Source organism: Leiobunum rupestre, chromosome 7 (assembly GCF_980474605.1).
Source record: "Leiobunum rupestre chromosome 7, qqLeiRupe1.1.hap1, whole genome shotgun sequence".
In the NCBI taxonomy this organism is placed as follows: domain Eukaryota; kingdom Metazoa; phylum Arthropoda; class Arachnida; order Opiliones; family Sclerosomatidae; genus Leiobunum; species Leiobunum rupestre.
Window position 1 is genome coordinate 36,344,286 of NC_143390.1, and position 25,791 is coordinate 36,370,076.

The 25,791-nt window shown below is 37.2% G+C and overlaps 3 protein-coding genes across 7 annotated transcripts in view; 2 read left to right on the forward strand and 1 right to left on the reverse strand.

Moving 5' to 3' along the window:
- The window catches only part of LOC149936125 (neuroglobin-like), a 56,750-nt gene extending 54,264 nt beyond the window's left edge, over positions 1–2,486 (forward strand). Inside the window, exon 5 of the mRNA XM_090153967.1 lies at positions 1,134–2,486. Within this exon, the coding sequence (XP_090010093.1) occupies positions 1,134–1,313 (180 nt within the window). The 3' untranslated portion in view covers positions 1,314–2,486. The remainder of the gene's footprint in view (positions 1–1,133) is intronic.
- Positions 2,487–3,674: 1,188 nt separating this feature from the next.
- On the forward strand, positions 3,675–7,519 carry LOC149936126 (uncharacterized). The gene is made up of 4 exons (XM_090153103.1): positions 3,675–3,912; positions 4,029–4,207; positions 6,244–6,469; positions 6,548–7,519. Exons 1-4 carry the CDS (start codon positions 3,811–3,813, stop codon positions 6,737–6,739), a joined length of 699 nt encoding a protein of 232 aa, XP_090009229.1. The 5' UTR covers positions 3,675–3,810; the 3' UTR covers positions 6,740–7,519.
- A 6,358-nt stretch (positions 7,520–13,877) lies between these two features.
- On the reverse strand, positions 13,878–23,896 carry LOC149936127 (uncharacterized). Of its 5 annotated transcripts, none has more exons than XM_090181561.1 (8): positions 23,714–23,896; positions 20,219–20,415; positions 19,814–20,131; positions 18,028–18,260; positions 17,612–17,961; positions 17,256–17,501; positions 16,335–16,655; positions 13,878–14,402 (listed from the first exon to the last, which is right to left on the reverse strand). In XM_090181561.1, the coding sequence occupies exons 1-8, from the start codon at positions 23,781–23,783 to the stop codon at positions 14,260–14,262; spliced, it is 1,878 nt and encodes a 625-aa protein (XP_090037687.1). In that variant the 5' UTR covers positions 23,784–23,896; the 3' UTR covers positions 13,878–14,259. The 5 variants fall into 5 exon arrangements, with proteins under 5 accessions (XP_090037687.1, XP_090037691.1, XP_090037690.1 ...); XM_090181565.1 differs by lacking the exon at positions 23,714–23,896 and adding an exon at positions 21,269–21,289; XM_090181564.1 differs by lacking the exon at positions 23,714–23,896 and adding an exon at positions 20,996–21,072.
- Positions 23,897–25,791: the final 1,895 nt, after the last annotated feature.

A 25,791-nucleotide genomic window follows, 5' to 3' on the forward strand; every position in this document is an offset into this window, starting at 1 on the left:
CAGTAAGTCGGCGGCGGGAATTTCTAAATTGGCCTGTTTACGGTGGAATTTCTAAATATACCTGCGCCCATTATATAATTTTGGAAAATACAGTCTATTACGTTGTATTTTAAAGTGATAATTAATTAATTAATTAACTTAAATAAGATTTAAAATAGGTTGTAATAATATATTTTTGGTACTAACTAAAAAAAAGTTCCTTTTGGCGTGTTCCAGGGTAAGTATAGAACAGGTAATGCCGAGATCACCACGTTGACGTACACAAACGCGCGATTTTATGATTGTTAAGGAGCGTAATACATAAATTGACCTATAATAAAGTTTAAAAATAATAAGATACATTAAATATTTATTGATCACTTTGAAATTTAGGCAAAAGACATTTCCAAAATGGATTAATATAACACGGGTAGGAACCCTTGCGAATTCAACAGTAAATAGGCGAAATTTGAATTCCGCCGCCAATTTACCAGAAATTTGTGCTAGTATCTTCCCGCAAAATGTACTAGATATTTTGCCTTTCTTAACGTGCAACTGAGTATAGAGACCCAACTTAACTTTAATATAAGCAAAACACGGTAAAAAGCTAAGCTTAGCCGTCGAATCACGAATTTCATACACCCGCCAGAAAATATACAAAATGACGTAATCTTTTGGGAACCGCTGCTACATTTAGCCGTGGAGAAAAAGTGAGGAGTCGTATGGTTACAGCAACATTAACGCGTCACCGACATGCAAGCGAATAGGCAAAAGGGTGTCGACGATGGTTCTTTTTTGAGCGTGTTCACGTCAAAGCAATAATTAACTGCCGGCTTCACTGTGACGTTTTAACAGTGGCGCACCTAGGATTTTTTCTGGGGGGGGGGGGCGATGAGTCCCAAAACATTTTTAGGTAGAGTTTGTAATGATAAGCAAAAAACGTTATATGCTTATTTTCTTCTTCCTGGGGGAGGGAAGCTGCCCCCCCCCTGGGTGCGCCATTGAGTGTTAACATTGTTTTACAGCAACACACGTGGTTTGGTGGATTATCACCTTTTTAATAATCAGGTGGCTAGTTAGTCCTATCTTGTTGAGAAATTAACCTTCATTTTTCTTCCATTTCTTCCGAACTGTCCGAATTTGTGGCTGCGCAGCGCATCGAGAATCCGTTTCTAGCGGCCGTCCAAGAGACTTTAGGTGACCGCTACACGGATAACATGGCCACGATTTATCAAATGACCATCAAATACATATTAGAGACTGTGGCGCAGGGTTACGACGAGGCGAGTGAGCCTCAGCAACCTTCCAAAAGTAACAACACGGCGGCGTCGTAGCGAACAATAGACCGTTCCGACGTCGACAACAACCGCAATTATTGTACAAGACCGCAAAACATTTTGAGCGTTTCGGGCCCCGCGCGTGACGACACCATTTTCGAAAGAAACGCGCTTCAAACAATGCTGTTTTTTCTACCGAGATTGCGCTATCCGAGTCGCGTGACGTCAGCGATATTGCCGTGACGTCATCGTAGATCTACATGTTATACGTAGAAACCGCTTGGGGGACGTGTCTGTGTCGCCGCTCCCAACAACAAAATACCCGACGTCTATCATCTATGTTAATTCCCCACAAATGGAAGACGCCAAACAGAGAACGCAACAATGACGTCATTGAAGAAAAAAATCCAAAGACTATATAAAAAATAATCATAGTTTCTGATTAATCTTAGGCTGCTGTCACAATCGTCATAACAAATATTTAAATTTAAAAAAAGTGCAAAAATATACCGCTACAAAGAAGTATAAAATAGGCTAAATTAATATCTGATGTGTATCAAATCGTGGAAAGAAATTAATAGTTTTACAAAAAAAAAGCTATCGTTTTCCTATGAGATAAAAACCAAACCGCGCGATAGTTTGTGAAATCAATACTAGGCGGCGCGAAATGAGTGTCCCGAATCTGTGACGTAATCCCCTGAAAGTTCCTCCTATTTTAAAACGAAACTTCCTACTAATTGCGACGTTATCATTTGATATTGATTCAATGGAATTTGTTGTTTTTTTTTCGTTTTATATATAAATTTTAAAAAAATAGCGTTTAGTCCGAAATTTAATTAACCCCATCCCTTCATTTCGGTGCAATTTATATTATATAAAGAAAAATAAATTAAATATGGTTGTGTTGTTGAGAGAATATATATATATATATATTAAATATAGTTGGTAAATTTTAGTGTTTCCAAGACAACCAAGTTGTTCTATAGGAGAGACAATTCTAAATGGATTTAAAAAAAAGTGATATCGTGCCATCCCCTTGAAAAGAAAAATTAACAAAAAAACCACAAATTGAATGGAAATTAATGTATTAAAAGAAAACAAGGTGGCGCTCTTCCCCCTGATAGTACCGTTTTTGATTGGCCGACTAAAAGAACCGTTCTGTAGCCACATAAAAGCGCGAAATATATTTTGTCCAATTGGGAAGAAAAATAAAAAAGGAAAATGATTGTATTTTGGCGTCATTTTATTCTGACTCTTTAAGAACTTCAATAAATGAAACTATAACTAAACAAATCCACGTTGTTTTGTCAAAGACTTTGTCGCGAATGTAATTGGATAAGGAGTTAGTGAATGAAAACATAATTTGATATCTTAAAATTTATAAAATGAAATTACAGTTTTAAATTTAATATTAACGTTTCCTAATATGGCAAAACAATATTTTAACCTTAATGCGTTCCCTAAAATTTTCAATATTTTTAATTACTTTGAGTTAATATTTACTTAGTTATATTTCCAATTAGTAGAGTGTTTTCGAAGAGTCTGTCTACAAATTGGCAAAACTTTTCACAAATTACGTTACTCAAATGTTACGTATTATTTTAAAGTTTCAAAGTGGAACCCAAAATTTTCAACTTTTTAACAAGTTGAATAAGACATACATAGAGTTTATGCTAGCGTCTATTATTTTAACAAACAGTAGCGATTAAGTACTTGACTTTCTCTTTTCTAAAGGCAAAAAAAATTATTTTTATAATTAAATAAATTTTAATTGAGGGGTTGACTGTTTGTTGAGTAATTTAGGGGGTCTTTCGAGGGAGGCGATTTTTGTGAACAGCCCGTAGGGAATTCAAAAACCATTTTTACTTTTTCCCAACGATTTCGTAAAAGTAATAGCGTAGCCCTGTCAGGCTGGCTGGCTGCAAATTGTCTTTTACAAATATTTAGAGAGACATTTTTCAGCCAGCCAGCCAGCCTGACGCTATTACTTTTACGAATAGTTGATTTTGAAATATAAAAAGTGGTCTCGCCCAACTTGTTACGTCACAATATACAGCCATGGACTAATTAATTAGTCCATGATACAGCTTTGTTAGTATAGTCATCGCACGCGTAATAGAAAAACCTATATTCCTCTGCCTACTGTAGCGCGTGTTCGTAGACTTTTAAAAGTAAAGAGACTGTGACGTAAGAAGGCCCCGTTACTTTATAAAAAGAAGTATTCGCGGGGAAAAAAGTACAAATGGTTTTTAAGTAATGAAAACAGTTCCTCGTAGACACGGTAGGGGGGAACTACACAGATTGGAAAGTAAATTGGATAAGGGTTTAATTCAAACGCGTCTTATAACAAAAGGTACACTGCTAGAATTTCAGATATTTCTTATCATCGGCGTCGATAACGTTGGAATATGAATGTTATTCATCGGCGTACGACGACAATTTATCATTTGAACGCGAGATATAGGGGGCGTTTTCGAGAAACGTATAAAGAAAAAGAAACACCGTCCTGTATCCGGCTCGATGGCACGGGTTATTTAAGTCTCTGGATTAAAAAATGGGAATCTACGTCCACTGTCAGTTGCTGTCCACGGCATTCATCCACTTGCTCGCCCTGGTCAGCGGTCTTTCGGCGCTAAGCAATCTCTTCTTGGCTAAGGTTGGTATAGTTTTCATCCGCCATAAATTTTCAATACACGGCGGTTGTTTTCGCTTTTGGTGGCTTGCAAAGAGAATTTGTTTTATCGCCGTGATAAATGAGTAGCGTTTCCACAGAGTGCGGCTAAGGATAAATGCGTCTTGTTCGCGACGGCCAATCCGGACACGGAGGGGCCAACGCACGTTTGCGACTTCGTGGCTTACTTGCCCGCTGCCACATCCTTGTACGCCTTCGGACTTCTGATCTACTACGGAGCCGCCGCTAGAGTGGCTGTCACAACGACTCCGCACGTTGGGTAGGACTCAAATTATTATTCATCAATTTAATTTAAAGGTGAACGGCCAAGGTTTTCCAAATATGGCCTTATTTCCGTATCAAAAGATTCACAAGACGTTCAATATATTAACACGTACCTTTTTTTTGTCTTGAAAAAATAGCTTTTGGCCCAAAAAGTTGAAACGAAAAATAACGCCAGGTGTTTGGGTTTGAATTTTCGCCGCCATCTTAGGGGCTGCCGCCAGCGCCCCTAACACCGTATGAGCGATTTGCGAACTATCCTAACTTTTAAAATCGCGCAATGCAGGCGTAAGTCTCTTATAACTGGAACGCGCCGCGCGTGCCAAACAAATTTTTCGCGTCTTCAGCAGCGCGCGTTTTTACGTTGTTTTTCTGTCTCAGCGACTTCTCACCAGGTGTCGCGGCAGACGCGCGCTTTTCGATTCCCCGAAAATTCTTTATTTTATTAAAAATTAACCACTCAATATTATTTGATTCGGTTTTCGCCGAAAATATTAATTTTTAATGGGCTATAGGGCTATCTAACTGGTTAAAGCTTGACCGTTCCCCTTTAAATTAGTTATATAAATCATGTGATTTTTAAAAGAATCATTGATTTAAATCACCTATTATACTTTTAATTTATTTTACAAAAGTTGGTTCTCTAGCATTGTCAACTTAAATTTAGTTTTAAATTAGAAATTAAATTCGGGTTCTATTTTAGTGGGTGATATTCCATATTTGGGTAGCTCTCTCTCTCTCAAATTGACTCTTACCCAAACATTTTCAGTCTAGAAGTAATTTTGAGTAGTTTAAGTCTTTAAATACAAATTAAATTCAGGGTCTTATATAGTAAGAAATTCTGCCGTAATTGGGTTGTTGTAAATTTGAGTACTAAGACATTTTGGGTAGTGGTAAAATTGCTTTTGACAAAAGTCGCATAATTACCAATATAATATCCTAATTTTAGTTAAATTTTGGTAGTTCTCAAAAATCTAGGGATTTATTATATTTAATTCAAATTAATTTAGATTGTAGTTTATGTAATCGCTGTACTCACGTTATTAATTAATTTGTCAAGACGTTTAAAACGTTGAATATCAATGAAATAAAAAAAAACAATAAAAATCCGATTTATATCAAATAAACCGTTATTTAATCAAACACCGTGAGCAGAAGTAAATAATGAGCACGAAGCCCTTAGAGGTTTGATTTAAACGCTTTTATTTATATATAGATGGCGCCCACTTAAATATTTTAATACTGATGTATAAAAAACACTATAAAATTAAAAAAAAAGATCTACTTAGAAAAAAATTCAGCATAAAATGTAAATCGAAAAATTATATTTTTCGCTGTTTTTAGATAATTTAAAATTTTATATTTCTTAGACCGTAAGCGCCATCTGGTAAGGCTTGGGTAATTAAAATCAACCTCTAATGGCGTTATCTCTGGGAAAGGATCTTATCCTTCGACGAATGTGTAGCAGTTACTTCTCCCCAAAAAATATGTTTATTACAAACTTTTCTCTAACTAACCAAAATTAGGACAATAATATGCGCGAATAAGTAGATTAATCCATAATGAAAAGGGATAAAAAAACTAAACCCTAAACAAATTTGAAGAAATTTAAAAACTTACAAGCTTTGATCAAACATAAAGACGCGAAACTCTGACCAATTAGATCTTCGAATGGAAAACGAAATTAAATTTATTAAAATAGCCAGAAATTCCAACGGTAGACCGGTTTCGTTCTATTTGGGTCTCATCAGTACCGTGCGGGAAATCTGGCTCGCGACTGTTTCAACGAAAAGAGGAACTAAGCCTAAACATTAAAAATGTCAAAACGCGTTGCGTAGCAACGGAAAGCCGAATAGGGGGAGAGTGGTTTAGAAAAGTATATACGAAATCTTAAAATTAGGATAAGATTGGCAATTAAATTCAGTTGTCAAACCCAATTTTACCACTACCCAAAATGACTTAGACTGAAAATGGTTGGGTATAGTACTTACGGACTCTGTTTACCTTTGAGAAATGAATATATTTTGTTTGCAGACGATCCTTATGGGTGATGCCCTTTCTGTTAATCGCCGCCATGGTCTCCGTCTTCACCATCGTGGCGGCAGCTGTGGTCCAGATAGGCGAAGCGGCCACTTGCAGGGACCTCACTCTCGCGAAAACGACCACGATGGCTGTCCTCACCTGCCCCGCTGCTTTGTCCAGTTTCATGAACTTGAAAATGGACTCGTCACTTGTCCTCCACTACTTGAAAGTTGCCGAGGTACCATCGAAACCTTTTAACCAAGCATCCACCTTGATGCGTGGTCTCGCTGTAGCATTTACCATTTTTCTTTGATAGTTTTCATATTGGGGACATTTCATCTGCTGGATGTGTTCTTTGGTTGCATTGACTGTTCGCATTCTGAGGAACAGGAAAGCCAGGTCGGCCTCGTTTCCAATCAACGGGTCGCAGCCCTTCCCGGACCCTTCCAACGTCGAATCAACTACTTCCGACACTCGAAACTTGACCGAACTGACCCCTACCGCTTAAAATTTAATTTATTACTACTACCATATGTAACATAATCACTTATAAAGTATGACATTAAATCACTTTCTTGTTGCGGGATATGACGTCACTTATAACTCCGTGACGAAATACGCGTCATCAACTTCAATGTAGGGAAACGGAAGATAGTGAAGCTCCCAGAATTCCTCGCGAATTTTTAGCTTTAATAATATATAGTTCAGCTCATGCCTCACGATCACTTGATTTCGTTTCCATGGTAACCGTCTCAATAGCGCAAGGCAGGAATCCATACCTCTACTTGAAATGCTTATCCTGCCGTATAGCGTATGGTAAGATCACTCTGACGGCTTTGACCCCGCCTACGTGAGAAAAAATCCCGTCTACGCGTGCTCCCCTCTCACGTTGTTTGTTAATTTAACATAGTGACGTCAAAAAACCGCCAGCAACATTGAGACTAAAATCTGCCGCGAAAAGTATTCCAAGTAGAGTATAAGAATTATTGCATTTTTGGGTCCACTTATTGTATGTGAAACCAGGTCCCATTAGAAATTTTATCTATAGAAATGTTACACAGAGGCTTACTTATGAGTAATTATGTTACATATGCTATTACATAACTACGGTATTATTAGTGATATATTATAAACTTATCGACTATATTATATATATCATATTGGTGCCAACAGATATCTGAAGGACAATTGACGGGGCTCAACTTGAGTTCCCTATCAACTATTTTTTACGTTTTTATTGTACTTAAATAAAAATTAAATATGTCACTCGTTTCATGGACTAAAGTAATACCACGTTATCTTACTAATGCCAGAAGTCTATAAAATAATTATCGAAGAAGTGTGAAAGAACCAATACCCGCGTTCAGGGTGACCAGACTTCCTATATTTTCCTATGTTTTTAAAGCCTTCCTATAAATTCCTTTATTTTCACCCATTTTCCTATATTTTCACGGTCTTTTGAAAATGAAAGAATTTTTTTTGTACGTGTCATAGAACATCTAGTTCTAACACTGCCACCTTCGAACTAAATCTTGAAATGTACGGGCTTTGTAAATCCCCTTAGTAATCCAATATGTAAAAGCAAGAAAGCAGTGTACAAAAAATATATCAATATTCTAGGTGATTCTAGGCAAAGTATACAGATATATGCAATAATTGCATTATTATTTTTTCCTATATTTTCCTATTTAGTGTCCTATGCCTTCCTATATTTCGCCTATTTAGTTTCCTTTATTTCCCTTTAATTCGACTTTAAAATTCCTATTTTTCCTATAAAATTTTCAAAGCCTTTCCCTGGTCACCCTGCACCTGTTTAAAAATAGTGAATAACATAGTTCCACCATAATCTTTCGAATCACAGCTCTGCACCAATAATGTATTTACTAATACCATAAGTAATAGGACAAGCATAAGTATGACCTTCCAAATTTCACAACGCTAAGTTCTCTAATGATAATCTATTTCGCCAATTACCATATAAATCATTATCGGGCTAATGACTGACAAAGCAATTGACCGAGCACTGAATTTACGATTATACAAGTTATTTTCAAATTTGAGACTTGAACGCGTTTTTATAGCCATCAAACTAATATAGCATTAATTTCCAAGAGAGAAAGTGCCTTCGTATTTCGCAATCACTCTACGACCAACTATCATTAACCGAAATCGTTCAGTGTGCGACGCTAATTTCAGACACTTCTACTATAAGTGTATTTAACCATAATATATTTAATTTCGGCTCTAGGGTTTCCCTATCGGTGCATCCATAGGAATTAGATAATATAATTGTAAAAGACAGTTCAGTGAACTGTCATACCATTTTATTCAATTTTTTCATGAAAAAAACGTTTGCGAGAGCATATCCGAATATGTTTCTTTTCATTTTACGTGATACATATTTTCTATCACAAATTTTGTATTTGTTTACACTCGTAACCCCCTGTCTAAAAAAGGTATGATCTAGCTTCGGAAGTCTGGCGTACTTGTCGTGGCCAATCAAATGATATATTATCATTAGTTAGTTAATCGAGAATTTTCTTATTTTTAAACGTTTTCCTGAAATTTATTTTCTTATATCGGTATCGGCCAATATCGGCTTCGCTTAAGCCGATATTGGCCGATACCGATAATAGAAAAATAGGCCGATATATCGGTGCATCCCTAAGTATGTCATAATTTAATTAAAAAAATGAGAAATATAAAGATAAATTTATTTACGGAAACAAAAGTTGCTCATGCTATTCAAGGAGAATTGACATCATAGGAAGAAAATCGTCTTTTAGTAAGGCGGAGTCAAAAACTACCCGAGACAAAATTGTGTCAAATTTAACGAAATAATAATAGACTTGTAGTACAACGTTTCATTTTCACGATTAAGTAATTGAATTTACTTATGTTTCATCTTAATAACTAATTTCAGAAGTATATATCTCTTACGCGATTAGGTAGATACGTAGATGAATACTTATGTTATTTCCTTAAAACATTTCCTACGCAGGCTTCCATTGAATTTTCAAAGCACCTTTGGGAAGAAAAAATAGTGCAGCCCACGAATTTTACCATACATTTATTTTCTAAAAACTTTTGAATCAGGAAAATATGGCTTATGAATTCGTAAATATACCTACGCAGTGTAAAGTTAATATTTTACATCTTTAAAGGGAATATAACCTGCAAAACAATCTTTATGGAAGTCCCATTCAATTTTTCCTGCACAGTGGCGCCAATCATTTTTAAAGCCAAAGTCAAGAGCGGCCAGATCTGCAAACGTTGGTGTTCCACACCAAATACCCGAGGTTATATTCCCTTTATGCGAATTAATAGACTTGGTAAATTTTGAGTCGTTTCATTTTAGTGGCCTAAATGGATAGTTCTCACGTAAGATCTATATTATTCGCGACTGAAACAAGTGTAGGTGGCGTAACGGCGCTAGCTTCTCCGAGTTTGCGCCTAGGATCTAGCGTCGGCTACAGACAATTAAAAAAGTCATAAGAACGTTTTTTTCTTAAATTAACATCAAAGAATAAGCAAACGATGCAAAAATTATATTAAAGTGCAAGTTTCATTATTTATAAAGTCAAATTTTCGAATAACGATGAGTAAAAACTAATATAATCTTCCCATTATTAAGAGGTAGGTATTCAAAATCTGCACCTCCTAGTGGCTACGTCCTCAACTATGCATTTCTGTAATACATTTAGCGAAATGCATTATGAATGCGCAGACGGTGTGCGCGAACCTTTTTACACACAATCCTTAGGGATTTGTGTGTATTAGTGTAAATGACTGTAAATTTTAGAGGACCGGTATTCCCGAGTTATTTTACGCCCCGTTCACCGATCAGGCTGACGGAAGTCCCTCAAGGTCATAAACTAAAGCGCTTGTATTTCAGTCGGCCAGATTTCCAGATAACGTGCGTGAGGGGGGGGGGGGACTAGCTCTATGCCTGGTACAAATGACCTTGACGGACTCTCTCTCTCTCTATTTCGAAGTGATTGATGCACGGGGAAACCAAAATTCTACAGGGGAAGGCAACGCTTTACTCGTCCTCTAAAATTTACAGTCCGTGGATCACCTACTGACTACTGTGTAGCCGTCGCTGCAGCCGTACACACGATTGGTCGCGGTACGTTAGATGTACCTATGAATCGCAGCTAGCCTTTAAACACGCTAACGAAGGGTTGTGTACGAATTTCATTGGACGAGCGTCACGAGCCCTTACGCTGAACGTTTTACGGGCAGGGGGAAGACAATTTCCGAATTTTAACCTTCCGACGGCAGCAGGCGCTAAAGCGTCTAGCCAATGAAAAACGTACACAAGAAAATCCACGACTTTTGACGGGTTGCGTTCTCTTTGTGTAGGGTGTTGTGTTTGTTGCTCCTAGGTGGTACAAAGGTGATTGATATCTCAATCGGTATACACAATTATAGCCTCGACGGGATTTTCATAATTTTTAGGATCGGGGCTAGGGAAGTGAGGTATTTGTCCATTTAAGTGATTTTTGGAAATTTTCGTCTTAAAATGTACGTATTTTTTAAAATTAAGAGTGAATTGTTTGAATATTATATTTTTAGTTGGTACTGATCATTTCTGAACTACGATTTCAGTTACATTAAGAATTTTTAATTTTAAGTGAGATTTGTGGCCAATTAACGGGACCCCACAACCCGCGTACGCACTATTGACATATTTGAATTTCGTGCCAATTTGATACAGGCGTAGAGCTCGTTGTTTGGATAAGAAATATCAGTTTTATTAGCCGAAAATTATCCGAATAAAAACTTATTTTTTGGCATATTAATTATTTTTATAACCGCGAATAATATTCATAAATAAAGAGTTAACCGAAAGTTTTATGAATAATTTAAATTTTGGCGGTTAATTTATCTGTTCCGCCGAGCTCTATACAGGTGCCATCTAACTCGTACGCGTTTCGCTACCTTATTTCCAAAACCAGGTAACTCGAAAAATTCGTTTTCGATAAAATTCCTCTTGGGTTTAAAAGTTAAAGTACAAAATGATTGGAAATTTGTTCAAATATAAATTTAATATTTGAAATATAGTTAATACATCTGGTGGATTGTGTGTACTTAAATGTCCGGGACATCTTGTTAAACCTAGAACCACGCGAGCCCTTAGCACCGTAACCAAGGCTTATTCGCAATTTTATCGCTTTAAAACTTAAAATTAACACTTATCTTTGCAAATTGATTCATCAGAACCTAAAAGGGTCTATTAGAAATAAGAGTTTTGTTCTTGAAGGCATTTGTTTTTCAAATGTGAGAATTAGACGCGTTTCGTGTGGCATTTACCAACCCGAGCGTGGCTGCTCTGCCAAGTAAGAGAATATTTTAGGTGTAAAAATTTTGAAAAACAAGATGTCGTTACTGCCCTATCGTCGTACTTTAATTTTCTTCTCTACAGGACAACACAGTTACCATGGGCCCGTATGGTAGACCTTTACTTATGGGGACCTTATGATAGGCTTATGTCGCTACCTATCTAGGTTTCAATGGCGAACCAATTTAGGGAGCGTATTGATAGTTTTCGGTCGTGAAATGTTCTGCCAAAAGTGACATAATTACCTATAGTGTGTCAATCGGACCTATTTCTTATAGGGGCTAAGGGGAACGGCCAAGCTTTTCCAAATATTGCCTTATTTGCATATCAAAAGATCAACAAGACGTTCAATATGCTTACACGTACCTTATTTTGTCTTGAAAAAATAGTTTTCAGCCTAAAAAGTTGAAACGTAAAATAACGTTAAGTATTTGGGTTTGAATTTACGCCGCCATCTTAAGGTGTATCGCCATCGCCAGCAGCACCTTAGTGAGCGATTTGCGAACTATCCTAACTTTTAAAATCACGCAATTTACGCTTAGGTCTCGTATAACTGGAACGCGCCGCGCTTGCAAAACAAATCTTTCGCGTCTTCAGCAGCGCGCGCTTTTATGTTGTTTTACTGTCTCACCGATTTCTCACCAGGTGTCGCTTCAGATGCGCGCTTTTCAATTTCCCGAAATTTCTTTATTTTATTAAAAATGAACCACTTAATATTTTTTTATGCGGTTTTCGCCATAAATTATAGATTTTTAACGGGCTATAGGGCCGGTTAAAGCTTGACCGTTCCCCTTTAATAAATGTTAGGAGATAAGTTGGGAGGGGAGAAGGGAAAGTATGCCTTGGGGAGGGAAGGAAATTAAAACCAAAAATAACGCCTCGTAGTGAGGAACGGAGGAACTAACTAACACTGGCCAAAGTTAGTATATTTTTGGTTTTTTAATCGTTCTGTGGAGATGCTATCGCCATCTACCTACGATATAATACCTTAGACTTAAAAAGATCCAGAAAGGCGACAATAAATAATAAACCTTTAGCATACGAAATTACAGGGCTTGTCACACTTTTCGTAATTATGTCACTTTTGGTTCTGATAATATAAAGGAACAATGCTTGAGCAGACGCTATTTCAACCGGGTTGCCAAGCAGTTTTCCTTCAAATTTACTTATTTTTCCTCGAAAATGTATGGCAACCCTGTTTCATTGTCGTTAAAAACAGTATTGCCATGTAATTTTAAGTAGAAAAAAAAACGAAAACCGCGTGGAAAGCCCGAAAAAATAGCGTTATTGTCCCTTTAAAAGCTTTCAAAAACCACCGCTAGAGGGAAATAGGAATATCGGCCATTTTATAGTAGCCTTCGAAAGTGTATGTTTCAAACGAACAAGATTGGAGCTACGTTATCTACTTCCGCTTATACGAATCAAACATTTCCATGTATATTCAGCCCACGCTTCGTACAGTAGGAAAGTAAAATAAACCCAATTTCCAAAACATAAAATACGGAATATAACAGCGACTAACCTTTAAACACAGACATTACACGTTTTTCTTTTCATACTTTTCGAGGAACCCGGAAAATGGACTATTTTAGAAGCATCAAAAACGCTTCCGCCTTCGAGAAATAACGCGTTTATTTTTTTAGGGCCTAGGTAATTGCAGACGATATATCACTCCTATTACGAGCGACGGGGGTGTGAAAACGAAGACAACATCGCCCCCTACCGTACGAAAGGAAAAACAAAAACGCGTTGTTCGGATAGCCTAATGGAATTTCAAAATTAAATTAAGATTGTTGGGTAAATTACCAGTCGTTATTTGAAAATTCGGGAGAAATTTAATAAATTTAAGCCCTTTCGCCATAGTTACGGGTCAATGCACCTGTATCATGCCTAAAGAAACAGTTCCCTGTTAATAAACATATATTTTAAATATATTATCGTAAATACTGACGCGTTTTAAGAAACAATAAATTTTTAACATAACATGGCATCGACCGAAAGCAAAAACAACGTAACATGACTTAAGTGGTTTTAGCCTAAGAATTTAAATATATATTTCTTTTAATTTGGTTAGCAATGGCGAAAAATCAGCCTTTTATCAGTAATATTCCCGGCGTCTTTATAAGGAACATGTTTTCACTGTATCGTAGTCTTACAAAAATATTTAAATATACATTTTTCAAAATGCCCTCTAAAACGTTACGTGGATTTTACTGTTAGGCAACGACGCAATAATTAAGTCCAAAAACTAAAAAAGTATTAGATTACGTTTCGTATCTCCAAAAAAAAATGAACAAAAATAATAAAACAAAAATGGTGTATTATAATTAAAACTTAAGCCAATACATATTAATTTTTTGTAACACAAATCAGCCGTTAGTTTTCGGTTTAATATTAAATAAAATGACCTTTGATAGGTCAAAACCAAAAAGGGGATGATATAGTAAACACGAAATCAAGGCCATGGTTAATTTACTATAATTTAAAAGTGGGAGTAACGGACTAGACTAATTACTACCTAAAAAAATAGTCTACTAATACGGTAGATATTGGAAAAATAAACGAAATAACTGCGATAAGAGGATTTTAGGGTTAAGCCTAAATTCATCTAGGTCAAAGGGCGACCATAAGAATCCGTGCAGGGGGAAGCGTTGATATGACCAGGATACACACTTTCTTTTTTACTAAATTTTCATCTCCAGCTTTCGATTGTCGGATAAGTAACGTTGTCGAAGTACCCTGCGCAAAATCTTTCCGGTGGGAGATTTCGGGATGCTGTCCACAAATTCGACTCCTCCACGAAGATGCTTGAAGGGGGCTGCGTTGGCTTATGACGGAGCGGTCCAAAAACAAGGTCGCAATGGAGAGAGAGGAAGAAATGACACAATCAATATTATTGACCTCCGAACGGTTACGCTTGCTAGCACCAATGAGTCACCTCTACATCGAAGAACTCTCGACGAAGATACGTAACACCAGAAGTGTATAAATGCGCGAAGTATCGCGGATCTCTATACTACGGATGTTAATCGCTTGAAACATGTACCTTAGCAGGCTCCCGCTGATTTTGCAAATTGATTTTTGCGGGGTTAAATTCACCATACAGCTAGTTACATAGGGAAAATAGGCCTTTCCATAAAATATTTCTACGTGCGTTCACTGTTTTTTTCTACTTCACCCACCACCAATTTCGCTAAAACTAAACAAAAAGTTGGCTGTACTTTTTGTTTGCATTTTTCGTTAAGATTCCCCCAAACATTTTACACGGAACTCGGGAAAGGCTTAGTGACTTTGGATTTCAAACTGAAATGTAAGCCTTAGTTCACAAGGCTATAAACTGTTAAAAATCATCGAAAGCGAACTAATTTTTCGTTATTTTAAATATTTTACTCCTCTCCTTTTATGACTAGTTAAGTAAACGAAATACTTTTATACTTTAAACATTTGATATAATTTTATTAATTTTAATCCACCGTGTTTTGTAAATACTTACACTCGGTAGCAGACGACATACCGAGCGCAAGAGTCGAGCGAGAGTAAAACCATTGAGTTGCGAATATTAATCTAGAGGTCCAATCAAAACGTCGGATTTCAGTATTTCGCGAAACGAAGTTTTTAAAAATAAGAATACTGCCGTCTGCTCCCAAATGACGAGAAAACTTTATCATTCTACCCGTGGCGCCGTCTATCTCTGAATGGTTCATTCAAATAAGACGGGTTTTTCGGCAAAAAAAAAATTCAAAAATAATGGATGGCGCCACGGGTCATATGATGAAGTTTTCTCGTCATTTTAGAGGAGACGACACATTCGTAATTTCCAAAAACTTGTTTCGTGGGGAGCAGATTTGATTGAATCTCTAGATTAATATTCCCAACTCAATGGTAAAAACAAGGATAAATATATATAACGTTGATCTAAATCATCCTTGCAAAAAACAGACTTTTTCCTTCCCCCTCTTACATTTTATGGAAAGGTCTATTTATTTTCCCTAATTATTATTACTATTCCAATTTGAGTCGAGCTTGAGAAGGTAAAAGTTTCATTTTTTTAGGCCTAAATGGATACTTATTTCGTAAAATATTATTATCTTCTCATAAGACCTAGACGGTTTCTAAAAACGTTGTTGCGCAAAAACTGAAGAGACCGTGTTAAATTTTTGCATACATTTTGATAGGCGTTGCCGCCGTTTATAATTTAGGTTATATCTCGGGGACCTTGCAAGCGTTTGTTTCGGAATTATCTTTATTTATACTAACCAATGGTTTCTTTTTAAGAAGATTATATGAATGAAAATTATTCAATATTCAAATCGACGGATTACGCAAGAATTTAAATATTGTCTAATAAATTTTATATTAAAAAATAAGTAGATTCATATGTAAATATAGGGAATATTTTAGCTTTCTATAACAGTTTCTAAAGATAAAAGGCGTGCGATTACATAAATTGTTTTAAAATATTAATTAGTAAATTCAAACGTAAATGCCTCACTTTCAGCTAGTGATGCGTCATAGAAAAACCTACAACAATAAGTCAGTATTGATGTATCTACTAAAAATGGGAGCACTATTCTAAAAAGACGGGAATCTACTTAGACGCAAAAAATGAAAGTTAAGCCTTGGCTATTAAATGAAAAAGAACTTTTCAAGTTTAGTGGATGTATTAGACTAGAAAATCTTGACAATAACACTAATCCGAGTGTCCATTCTATAAATAAGGAAATATCTTATGACTTAAAAGTGTTTCTTTAGCACCTACCTTCGACAAATTTGCATACGTCCTCTTCAGTTTCTATGCTTCGATTGAAATCATACTCGTCCGACGACTCGATGGAGTCTTCACTGGAGGACGTTTTGCAGGGACTGTTTTTCTTGTTGGCTCTAACCACGTACGCTCTCGGCAACTCGCCGGCCAGAGGGTCCGGGATCCCTACGACCGCGGCGTCCTCGATGTCCGGATGGCCCAAGAGCAGGGCCTCCAACTCGGCGGGGGCCACTTGAGAGCACTTGTATCGGATTATCTCTTTCTTGCGGTCCACCAAAAACAAGAACTCCTCGTCGTCGTAATAGCCGATATCTCCTTAAAAACCAAAACAACTAGTCAAAATATAATCCACGTTACCCCAACACCCTAAGTCTATAGTTATCTTCCATAAGTGTGACAGTCGAAATAATTATCGATAGCTGCGCGTGGAGGGGGAGTGGTTAGCACTTTCGCCTCGCAGCAAGAGGAGCCGGGTTCGATCCCAGTTTGTGGCACTGAGTGAAAACTCGGAACAACTCCTTCCGCGTTGAGTTGGCCAGTTCTCGCCCCACTGGTTTAAGGGGTTTTCCCCGAGCTCCTCGGTTTCCCCTTTCCATAAAAGCTTGTTGAGGTTACCGGTAATAGTGAGTGTAGGGGCTGTTGGTTCGCGTGGCATGAAGGGCTTGCTACCACCTTCCTACGCATAGTATTAATGGCTTGAAAAATCGTTAGATGACTTAGGCTAATTATTATTAGACTTAAGTCTTCAATTTATCAAAAACATAAAATTATAAATACAAAATTTAAGACGTTCAAGATACGGAACCAATACACGTATGTGAAATAATTATAACCTTACGCCCACACTTACACCTATGAAATTGACATTGTTTGGTCACAGCGACATAAACTCTCGAAAAAAAGTGAAAACCATACCAGTCCTCATCCATCCACTCTCAGTGATCATCTCTTTGGTAGCTTTCTCGTTGTTCAAGTAGCCTTTGAAGACATGAGGGCCGCGTATCCAGACTTCCCCTCGTTCGTAAGGTCCCAACATGATGTCGCTCTCCAAATCCGCAATCATCATGTCGTTGCCAGGGAACAGGCGTCCAACACTGCCCGATTTGTGGTAGTTCATGGGACTGGCCGACACTAGCGGAGAATTTTCGGTCATTCCATAAACTGAAAAAGTGGTTTAAAAGATTTCGAAATGATCTTAGTGAAGATGAGAAAATCTAAATTATTGACAATAAAATATTTGAATTTGAATCGCATATGGATACGGTACTCACGCTGTCTAAACCTTCGAATTTGGAATTTTTTCTTGAGGGCTTCTTCGAATTCGGCGGCGATTGGGGCGGCGGCGCAAATGAAGTCTTCTAAACTCGAAAGATCGTACGAGAGGGTTTTGTCGTAGTCTTGCAGCATACGGAGGGCGATGGGAGGTACGATGGGATAGCACGTCACCTTGTACTGGTCAATGGCTTTCAAGGCGCCTTCGAACGTGTATTTCCGAAGAAGAACGACTTGGATTCCGCGGATAAGACAAGGAATCGCCAGAGCCAATGTGGCGTAAGCGTGCGCCAATGGTAACACGCACATGACGACGTATCCCGGCAGATATAAAGCCATTTCAGGATGTCTAAGGTCGTCATTAGATTAATTACCATAGTAGATAGCAATGGCGGTGCTAAGATTTTAAACTTACTGGGAATTGCGCAGATTAGCTACGATTGTTCTATGCGTCAGCAGAACGCATTTAGGCAAACCGGATGTTCCGCTGGAGAAGAGCATCATGGCCGTGACGTCGACCAAATTGTCCTCGTAGTCGGAGGCGGTGGGCAGTTTCGTCAGACAAGAGCCATCGTCTTTTAACAGAGAACTAAAACTGGTTGCGTTCTCGCTCTGGTTGCCATCTTCGTCCTCGAAGGTATACACGCGCTAGGAAGATAAAAATCGACTATAAATTAAAAAATTAACCTCGACAGAAAAGGAACTAGTTTTTTTTTAAATTAAGCTAGTGACCCCAATTATGCAAACCTACGTTACATTGAAGCGCGTTTCGTACCGCTTATTCAACACTAGTTATTGAATTCAGAGGAGATTTATTTCAATTTCCTAAGCGATTGAACTTAACCCACATTAGGTTCTCAAGTAGCAAGATTAAACGGCAAATCAGCATTCTTTGTGTCGTAATCGAGTCAGGTTTTATGTAATCTAACATTAACGGGAATTTCAATATTTCTGGCTGTACCTACTTAAGACTAAAATAAAGGGAGGAAGTATAATATCCCAATTGAAACCTGTTATTTCTTCATATTATCCTTTAACTATTCTCTAACATCGTAGGAGGAAACTTCCGTCAGTACATCCGAATTTTAAAAGGAAACATCCGTCTTAAGAAATTCTTAACCGATATTAAGACATTTAACCTACTCTCGAATTTAAATAAACCAATAATACATCTTTTGTTTTTAAAATACAATTATTTTCGTATTAGCAAGAGTATAAATTCGCTTTAAAAGTAGAACCTACGCAGGCTTCCATTGATTTTTTTTTTAAATTATTTTTAGGAAGAAAATAGTGCGGGAAAAATACATTATACCATAAGTGTATAATATTGTTACCTAAGTGTGACACTTTATATTCTTCACACGCAAAGGTTTCACTGGGAGCTATTCACAAGACAGACTACATTACGGGCTTCGTCGCAGTTTTGCGTCCGCTTGCTAACGCGTCACACGTAGCCCTTGACAGCGCCTCACTTGGGGAGATTTTCTTTTTGTGATGACGTCACTCAGTTACTAGCTCTCAGTAAAATATTCCCAAAAAGTGACAAACTTATAGAACAATATTATAGACTTATGATTATACTAACTTATAGAAAACCCACATTTCCCCAATGTAATAGTTTTAGCATATGTAACATAATCACTCATAAGTATGCCATAAAAGCATTTTCGTTAAGGAAACCTTGTTCACGGGATATGACGTAAATTACGTCACTTACAACTCCGTGACGAAATTCGCGTCATCAACTTTACTGATGGGAAACGGAAGTTAGTGAGAATTCCTCGCGCGTTTCTGACTTTGCCCTTGTCAAGTTTAGTTCGTGCCTCGCGATCACATGATTTCATTTCCATGGTAACCTTTTCAATAGCGCAAGGATTATAAGCAATGTATGTTCCGCGTGAAACAAGGTCTCATTGAATTTTGTTCAATGGAAATATTATACAGAGGCATACTTATGAGTAATTATGTTACATATGGTTTTAGTAAGTAAATATCTCTTAAGTACGTAAATTTTTACATTTTACATCGTTTGACATCCGCGACTTGGCGGGAAATTTTACACATTTTTACCTAAAAATATGCCGGTGAAGATACACGTTGAGTTTCAATGTAGTAAAGGGTTACTTATCTCTTAAGAAATAATTAGCTTCTGGACGACGTAAGGTCGTTACAACGGATGTGAAATAAAAAATCTCGCTTACCCTAACGTCAGGAAGGCTTTTGATGGCCTCCAAGGCCCGTTCTTCGGTGTCCAAACTGACGAACAGAATTTCGGCGGCTGTGTCGGCCAAGTGACGCTTGCACTCGTCGGCGGTCAAGTTAGGGTTGATCAGAGCGGGAACCATTCCGGAGGCGGAAATACCCAACAACGAGATCAAGTACTCGGGACAGTTGCTACTAAAAATGCAAGCCACTTTGCCGCTGGCGAAGTCTGGTGATCGAATCAAGGCGCTGGCCACTCTCCGACTCAAATCGGCCACTTCCTGGTACGTGAAAACACGACCCGTATCGGCGTCGGTCTGGTTGCAAAAGTAGACAAGATGAAGTTGGAATTTGACTACTAAGTAATTAACAATTAAGTAGTTAATTAATAAACTAGGTCTCACCAGATATGGTTGATCTCCGTGCTTTTGAACATTGCCGTAGACATATTCCGAAAAAGTGACGTCGGGTACTTCGCTGTCCGCTATTCTGGATTTCACAATTTTAGGCATACTGGAACGGGAGACTGGTAAGGTCCATCCTGGTGAATGAGGAAATGCCCCGTAAATCGGCCCTGGGACAGGGATACTCATTGCTATTTCTGAAATTATAATATTAGTACTCCATCTTACTTTGGCAAAAAAAAAAATTAAAATACAAAAAATGGTTTCGATATCAACCGTCCGTAACCACTTTATCTTCTATCTCTCGCCTTTTAATAAATCCTCGATTTTTAAACACGGTTCAAGATTATAAGACCTTCCAACGCAGAAATAGCCGTGACCATTCGAGCGAAAAGGACCCGTATCTCGACTCTACCCGTAATAAAAGCGACAGCGTGCAAATAAATGTTAAAAAGAATTGTGCCGGACAGAGAGCTCGATCCGATCGAAACTAACGGGACAACTTTCGTTTTTCAAATAAATTTTCAAATAGAAAAGTTTTCCTTCTTAAGCTGGCCCCGATTTCACTGCCTCCTAACTCGGTTCCCCCCCCCCCTCCCTAGTGGTCCGGATTTACACCAAGGAAATATAGATACCTGACCACTGCGGATGCTCTACAATCGCTTACGAGAAAGGATTGCGTGGTGAAAGTGGTAAAGCCAGAAGAAACTTGGGCCAGAAATTTGGACTTTTAATAAAAAAAAACCCTTAACAATACCCTTGTAATCTAACCCTTACATTATCAATGCTTGGAAACCCCGAGTAAAGGTGGGAATTTCGGGTGCTACAGGTTAGCCGGGTACCAGTCGAAACCTGATACTTTATCTACAGATGCTAGCATATTTTGTTTATTTGTTTTTTTGCTTAACGCAATAAGTTAGCTTCATTTATCCACATTTTTTATATACTCTGCTCGAACTTATTTAAAAATATGGACTAAAAAATATTAAGTCTTCGTAAAAAATTAATGGGTTTATTCATATTCAAAACGAAACTGTGTGGAGTACAAACCCGCTGGTGGGTATCGGTTTTAGTGGGTTTTACTCAGGCGGGTTCAACCCGGGTATTTTCATCGATGGGTTTTATAAAGATTAGTTTATTTTTTGTAATTTTTTTATAACATTAGTAACAAATTTAGGATCAATTAATAAACCCAGTCAACTACTGCTATTAATGCTATAATTTAACGAGTATAAAAAACTAGATATTCGCAATTGCCGCGGAAAATTATATCAAGGGTTAGAACTATATCGCCATCTAGCGGAAGTTATAGAAACCCCAAAACAAACAAGGTAAACGAAGTTCGAATCTTGCCTAATTAAAAAACTATAGTAACGCTATAAAATGTGCGTCAGCATATGGTATAGGGTATTTTTAGTTATTAGTAAATTAATTAGATTCTACACGAACAATTACTAATTAATTAACTTGTAAGTGAAGACTTTTTGAGCTATTGTATTATTGCGTTATACCGGTGATTATATTAACCTTAAGCTCTGAAGTTGAAATTAATAATGGAAGTTAGTAAGATTTAAGAGTCAAATAATTACGAAAGTAACAAGGTAACACTTGTTTAGTTTTATTTTTCACGGTTAATTAGTCGCCATAATTGGAACGATTTTAAAAAAGCATGGTTTTGGTCCTCTCAATTACCGAGAGGGTTAATTAGCGGTGAAAGAGTTTTTGTGTAAGAGTCTATTAGGGTATTGTAAAAGTTAATAAGTTATGATTTGAAATAAGGAAATTGTTTTTTTTTTTGTACGAATTCATTGTTGCCGGTTATAAGAAAGAAACTAGTAGCACGAGTCAAAAGTTGCAATTTGTTTATTTTTTTACCCGGCAACGGAAATAAATTATCGTAAATTTATCGCGTCCGGCGGCGTGATGAAAGATATGCAATGTGAAATATCTCCGTTATGCTTAACACAATCTTTTCGCGTCGACGCAAAAAATCTCCGTTAGGCCTAACACGAAGTTTTCGCGTCGACGCTCTCACCTTCCGGGGCCGAGATTTTTTCGTTTTGAAAACCAACTTTTACAAGGAACATCCAGTCTATATGTATTGATACTTCGTAAAAAAAATACTAAATCGGTTTCATACAAGTGTCTATTTTCTAGTGGGTTTGCAAGCTCTCTTCCCCACTGGTTAGAGGGGTTTTCCCACAAGCTCTTCGGTTTCCCCTTTCCATAAAAACTTGTTGAGGTTAATGGTAATAGTTATTGTAGAGAGCTGTAGGCTCGCGTGGCAAGAAGGACTTTCCTTAAAGGTTTTAAAAGTCGCTTGATGACTTAGGCCTAATTAAGGTGGTACCTTGGGCCAAGATCAAACAAGTGTCTGAAAACTTCCGCGGTCTGACGCTGAGGCTACAGTTGAACATAGGGTCGCAAAATCGTGTGCCAAAATACATAAGTCTTCCAAATAAATAAAAAGAATGCAAAACGAAATTTATTTAACGGGTAAAAACACATTTGTTAGAAGAAAAGTTGACACACGAAGTGAATAAAAAACCCCAAATAGAAACCAAGGAGGATGCTTTTTCGATCAACGGCGTACGATCCTCGGTTCCTCGAATACATTTAGAAGACCCTCAGGCCGGCGCAAAGGGTCTTCTAATTGGCCGAGCCTAGACGGTCCTTGGCCTGATTATTATTATTACTATCATCATAATTATTACTGTCATCATAAGCATTATTATTATCACAACTTTATTGTGAAACACATTAGAAAGTAATATTTTGATATAAAAAAGAAATATATATATATATATATATATATAAACTGTTCAATAGTAGGTGAATTTTAAACAATTGTATAACGCGAGTTTATTTTTGCTCCAGATATTTCATTGAATTTTGTATACCTAAATATTTTCGGGTGCTTTTAGACTAAAACGGAGGGCATATTAAAATTATTGAAAAAATTATTGAAAATATTAAAAATAGGACTGTAGAACTTAAAATTAAAACCTTAAATTAAAAGGATTGTATAATTTAAAAGAAAAATGACTGTAAACCTTGAAAATTATTAGAATTTCATAACATAAAAAATAGTACTGTATAAGCAAATTTGTATAATATAAATTATTGTAATTTTTTCCTCCTTTTTAAAACGAAAAACAAAACCCTGTAAAGTTGTTAAGTGTTAAAAAACATGTTACTTTGCAGGAATTAAAAACTGTTTCAATTCCATTCAATTATTTTTAATATCATAATTATTATTATTATCATAATTATTTTTTATGACATCTTTTATTTCATGGTGAGGCTATACAATAATAACATTATGACATTTCATAGGTATAATTATTATTATTATCATAATTATTATTATTATCTTGCGTGTTAAAATTTTGGTATACGGGTCTCCGCCTATAACACCGCTCCAGTTTATTACAATATTATTTGCGCAACACAAACTACGATAGGCTTTATCATATGATTAAATAAAATTCTTACCATCTTTGTCGTTATCCATCGAAGGCAAATTTTCCTTCGTCATTAATACCAAATGTTGAGTAAAATGCATTATTATTGTTTATAATAACTTAATAAGACTCTACAACGATATAATCGAACGCGAGGCGAGGTTGCACTACGATAAAAACGCTTAGCTGAATTTCAGTTAAATTAATCCAACGGATTCTTAGATTTGACTACGAACCTTTTTAATGTTGTATTTTTTATTGAGGAGTTTATTGGTTTGAATGGGATACAAAGGTAGAAATATGACCTTCGACAAACTGGATTTGTAATACACTCTATTTAGCGGGGTCTATTTTATATGAAGTTTTTCAAATTCCAGGAGTGAGATTGCCCGCCGAAGAGGGATAAATATTATTGAATGGGTGGGAACTAGAAGCAACAAACACAAGGAGAACGCAGCTAGCCTTTAAACACGCTAATGAAGGGTGTGTACGAATCTCATTGGACGAGCGTCACGAGCCTTTACGATGAACGTAGGACAATTTCCGAATTTTCCCCTTCCGACGGCAGCAGGCGCTAAAGCGTCTAGCCAATGAAAAATGTACGCAAGAAAATCCACGACTTTTGACGGGTTGCGTTCTCCTTGTGTGGGGTGTTGTGTTTGTGGCTCCTAGCTGGAAATAAATGACGCTCTCTTTATCTTTCCTCCCCTACGCGCCGGCGCGCCAGTCACTGAATAAAATAGTCACGTGTTTATGTTAGTTAATTTGTAAGGCTAAAGTTGATAGCGCGCGCGTATACTTTCAGGAGGCGCGTGCGAAATTGAACGAGCTCTGCTATATTCAAATATAACGCTTTTACAAGCATGTCCTGGCTCTCTGTATTACCAAAAGTGACATAAGACCAAAAAGTATGTCAGTACCGTATAATGTTTAATTTTTGAGAGTGGGTAAAATTACGTCATCAAAATTGGAAATTATCCACTTCAGCGCCGCATAGTGAGGCGTATTAGAACGTATATCTACGGACGTGTAAATCGAAGAGAGAAAATAGCGACAGACCATAGACTAAATATAAAGTTGCTAGTACTATTCCAACTTGTAGGCTATTTAGTCTATTGTGAGACTAGCTGTCAGCTTGGAGCAATAAACACGCTAATGCAGTGTTGTGTACGAACGTTTTAAGGAAAGGGGGGAAGACAATTTCCCAATTTTCCCCTTCCGACGGCAGCAGGTGCTAAAGCGTCTAACCAATGAAAACTGTACACCAGAAAATCCACGACTTTTGACGGGTTGCGTTCTCCTTGTGTGGGTGCTGTGTTTGTTGCTCCTAGCTGTCAGTAAATATTTCAAAGGGTGCAAAAGTAAAGTTGACATACTTTTGGGTCTTATGTCGCTTTTGGGTCTTATGTCGCTTTTGGTATTACTACTTCTAAGCAAATCGCTAAAACAGGTATTATTATTTAAGCGTCTATTAGCTTTCGGAAATATTACTTCTTGGCGATTTCCTCGAAGATGTTTTATTGGAGGGCCTTTTGGCCGCAAAGTGGCTCTATGTACACTGAAAAGGCTAATTCTTCAATGCGCCAAATCAGCAATGTGCGAAACGCCACCTGGATGCGGTGATGGACCTTCCTAAATTGTACCTATCTTTCTCGAAAGTTGGTGACAGTTTTAGTTGTTTAAAGGGATTACAAACCTACATATTTCTGGTGAATCAACGAAGTTCATATTTCGGCCACTAGGTTTAACAGAAATAAGGGAGGCTACCAGTCGTAGCGCGTGCTAGCAGACGATGTTTTCATTTAGTTCATAGTTCATACTCCCTTCGAGCTTGCGAAGTTACACTTATCATTTCTAAGACTAGATGGATTGTTCTCTGTCGTAATAGATATATTATTCGCAACCGAAACGAGTCTAGGTGGCGTAACGGCGCTAGCTTCTAGGAGGTAGCACCTACGATCTAGCGTCTGCTACCGACAAATTAAAAAGTCATAAGAACGTATTTTCTTAAATAAACTTATCAAAATGTAAGCGAACGATGCAAAATTATATTAAAATGCAAGTATCATTATTTTTAAAGTCAAATTTACGAATAACGATGAGGAAAAA

Coding starts and splice junctions, on each gene's coding strand:
- LOC149936126 (XM_090153103.1), top strand. CDS start 3,811: ATGGGAATCTACGTCCACTGTCAGTTGCTGTCCACGGCATTCATCCAC. Junction 3,913..4,028: donor GCAATCTCTTCTTGGCTAAG/GTTGGTATAGTT, acceptor GCGTTTCCACAG/AGTGCGGCTAAGGATAAATG. Junction 4,208..6,243: donor ACAACGACTCCGCACGTTGG/GTAGGACTCAAA, acceptor TTTTGTTTGCAG/ACGATCCTTATGGGTGATGC.
- LOC149936127 (XM_090181561.1), bottom strand. CDS start 23,783: ATGCATTTTACTCAACATTTGGTATTAATGACGAAGGAAAATTTGCCT. Junction 20,132..20,218: donor ACGGAGATCAACCATATCTG/GTGAGACCTAGT, acceptor TTTTGCAACCAG/ACCGACGCCGATACGGGTCG. Junction 14,403..16,334: donor CGTATGCAAATTTGTCGAAG/GTAGGTGCTAAA, acceptor CTCCGTCATAAG/CCAACGCAGCCCCCTTCAAG.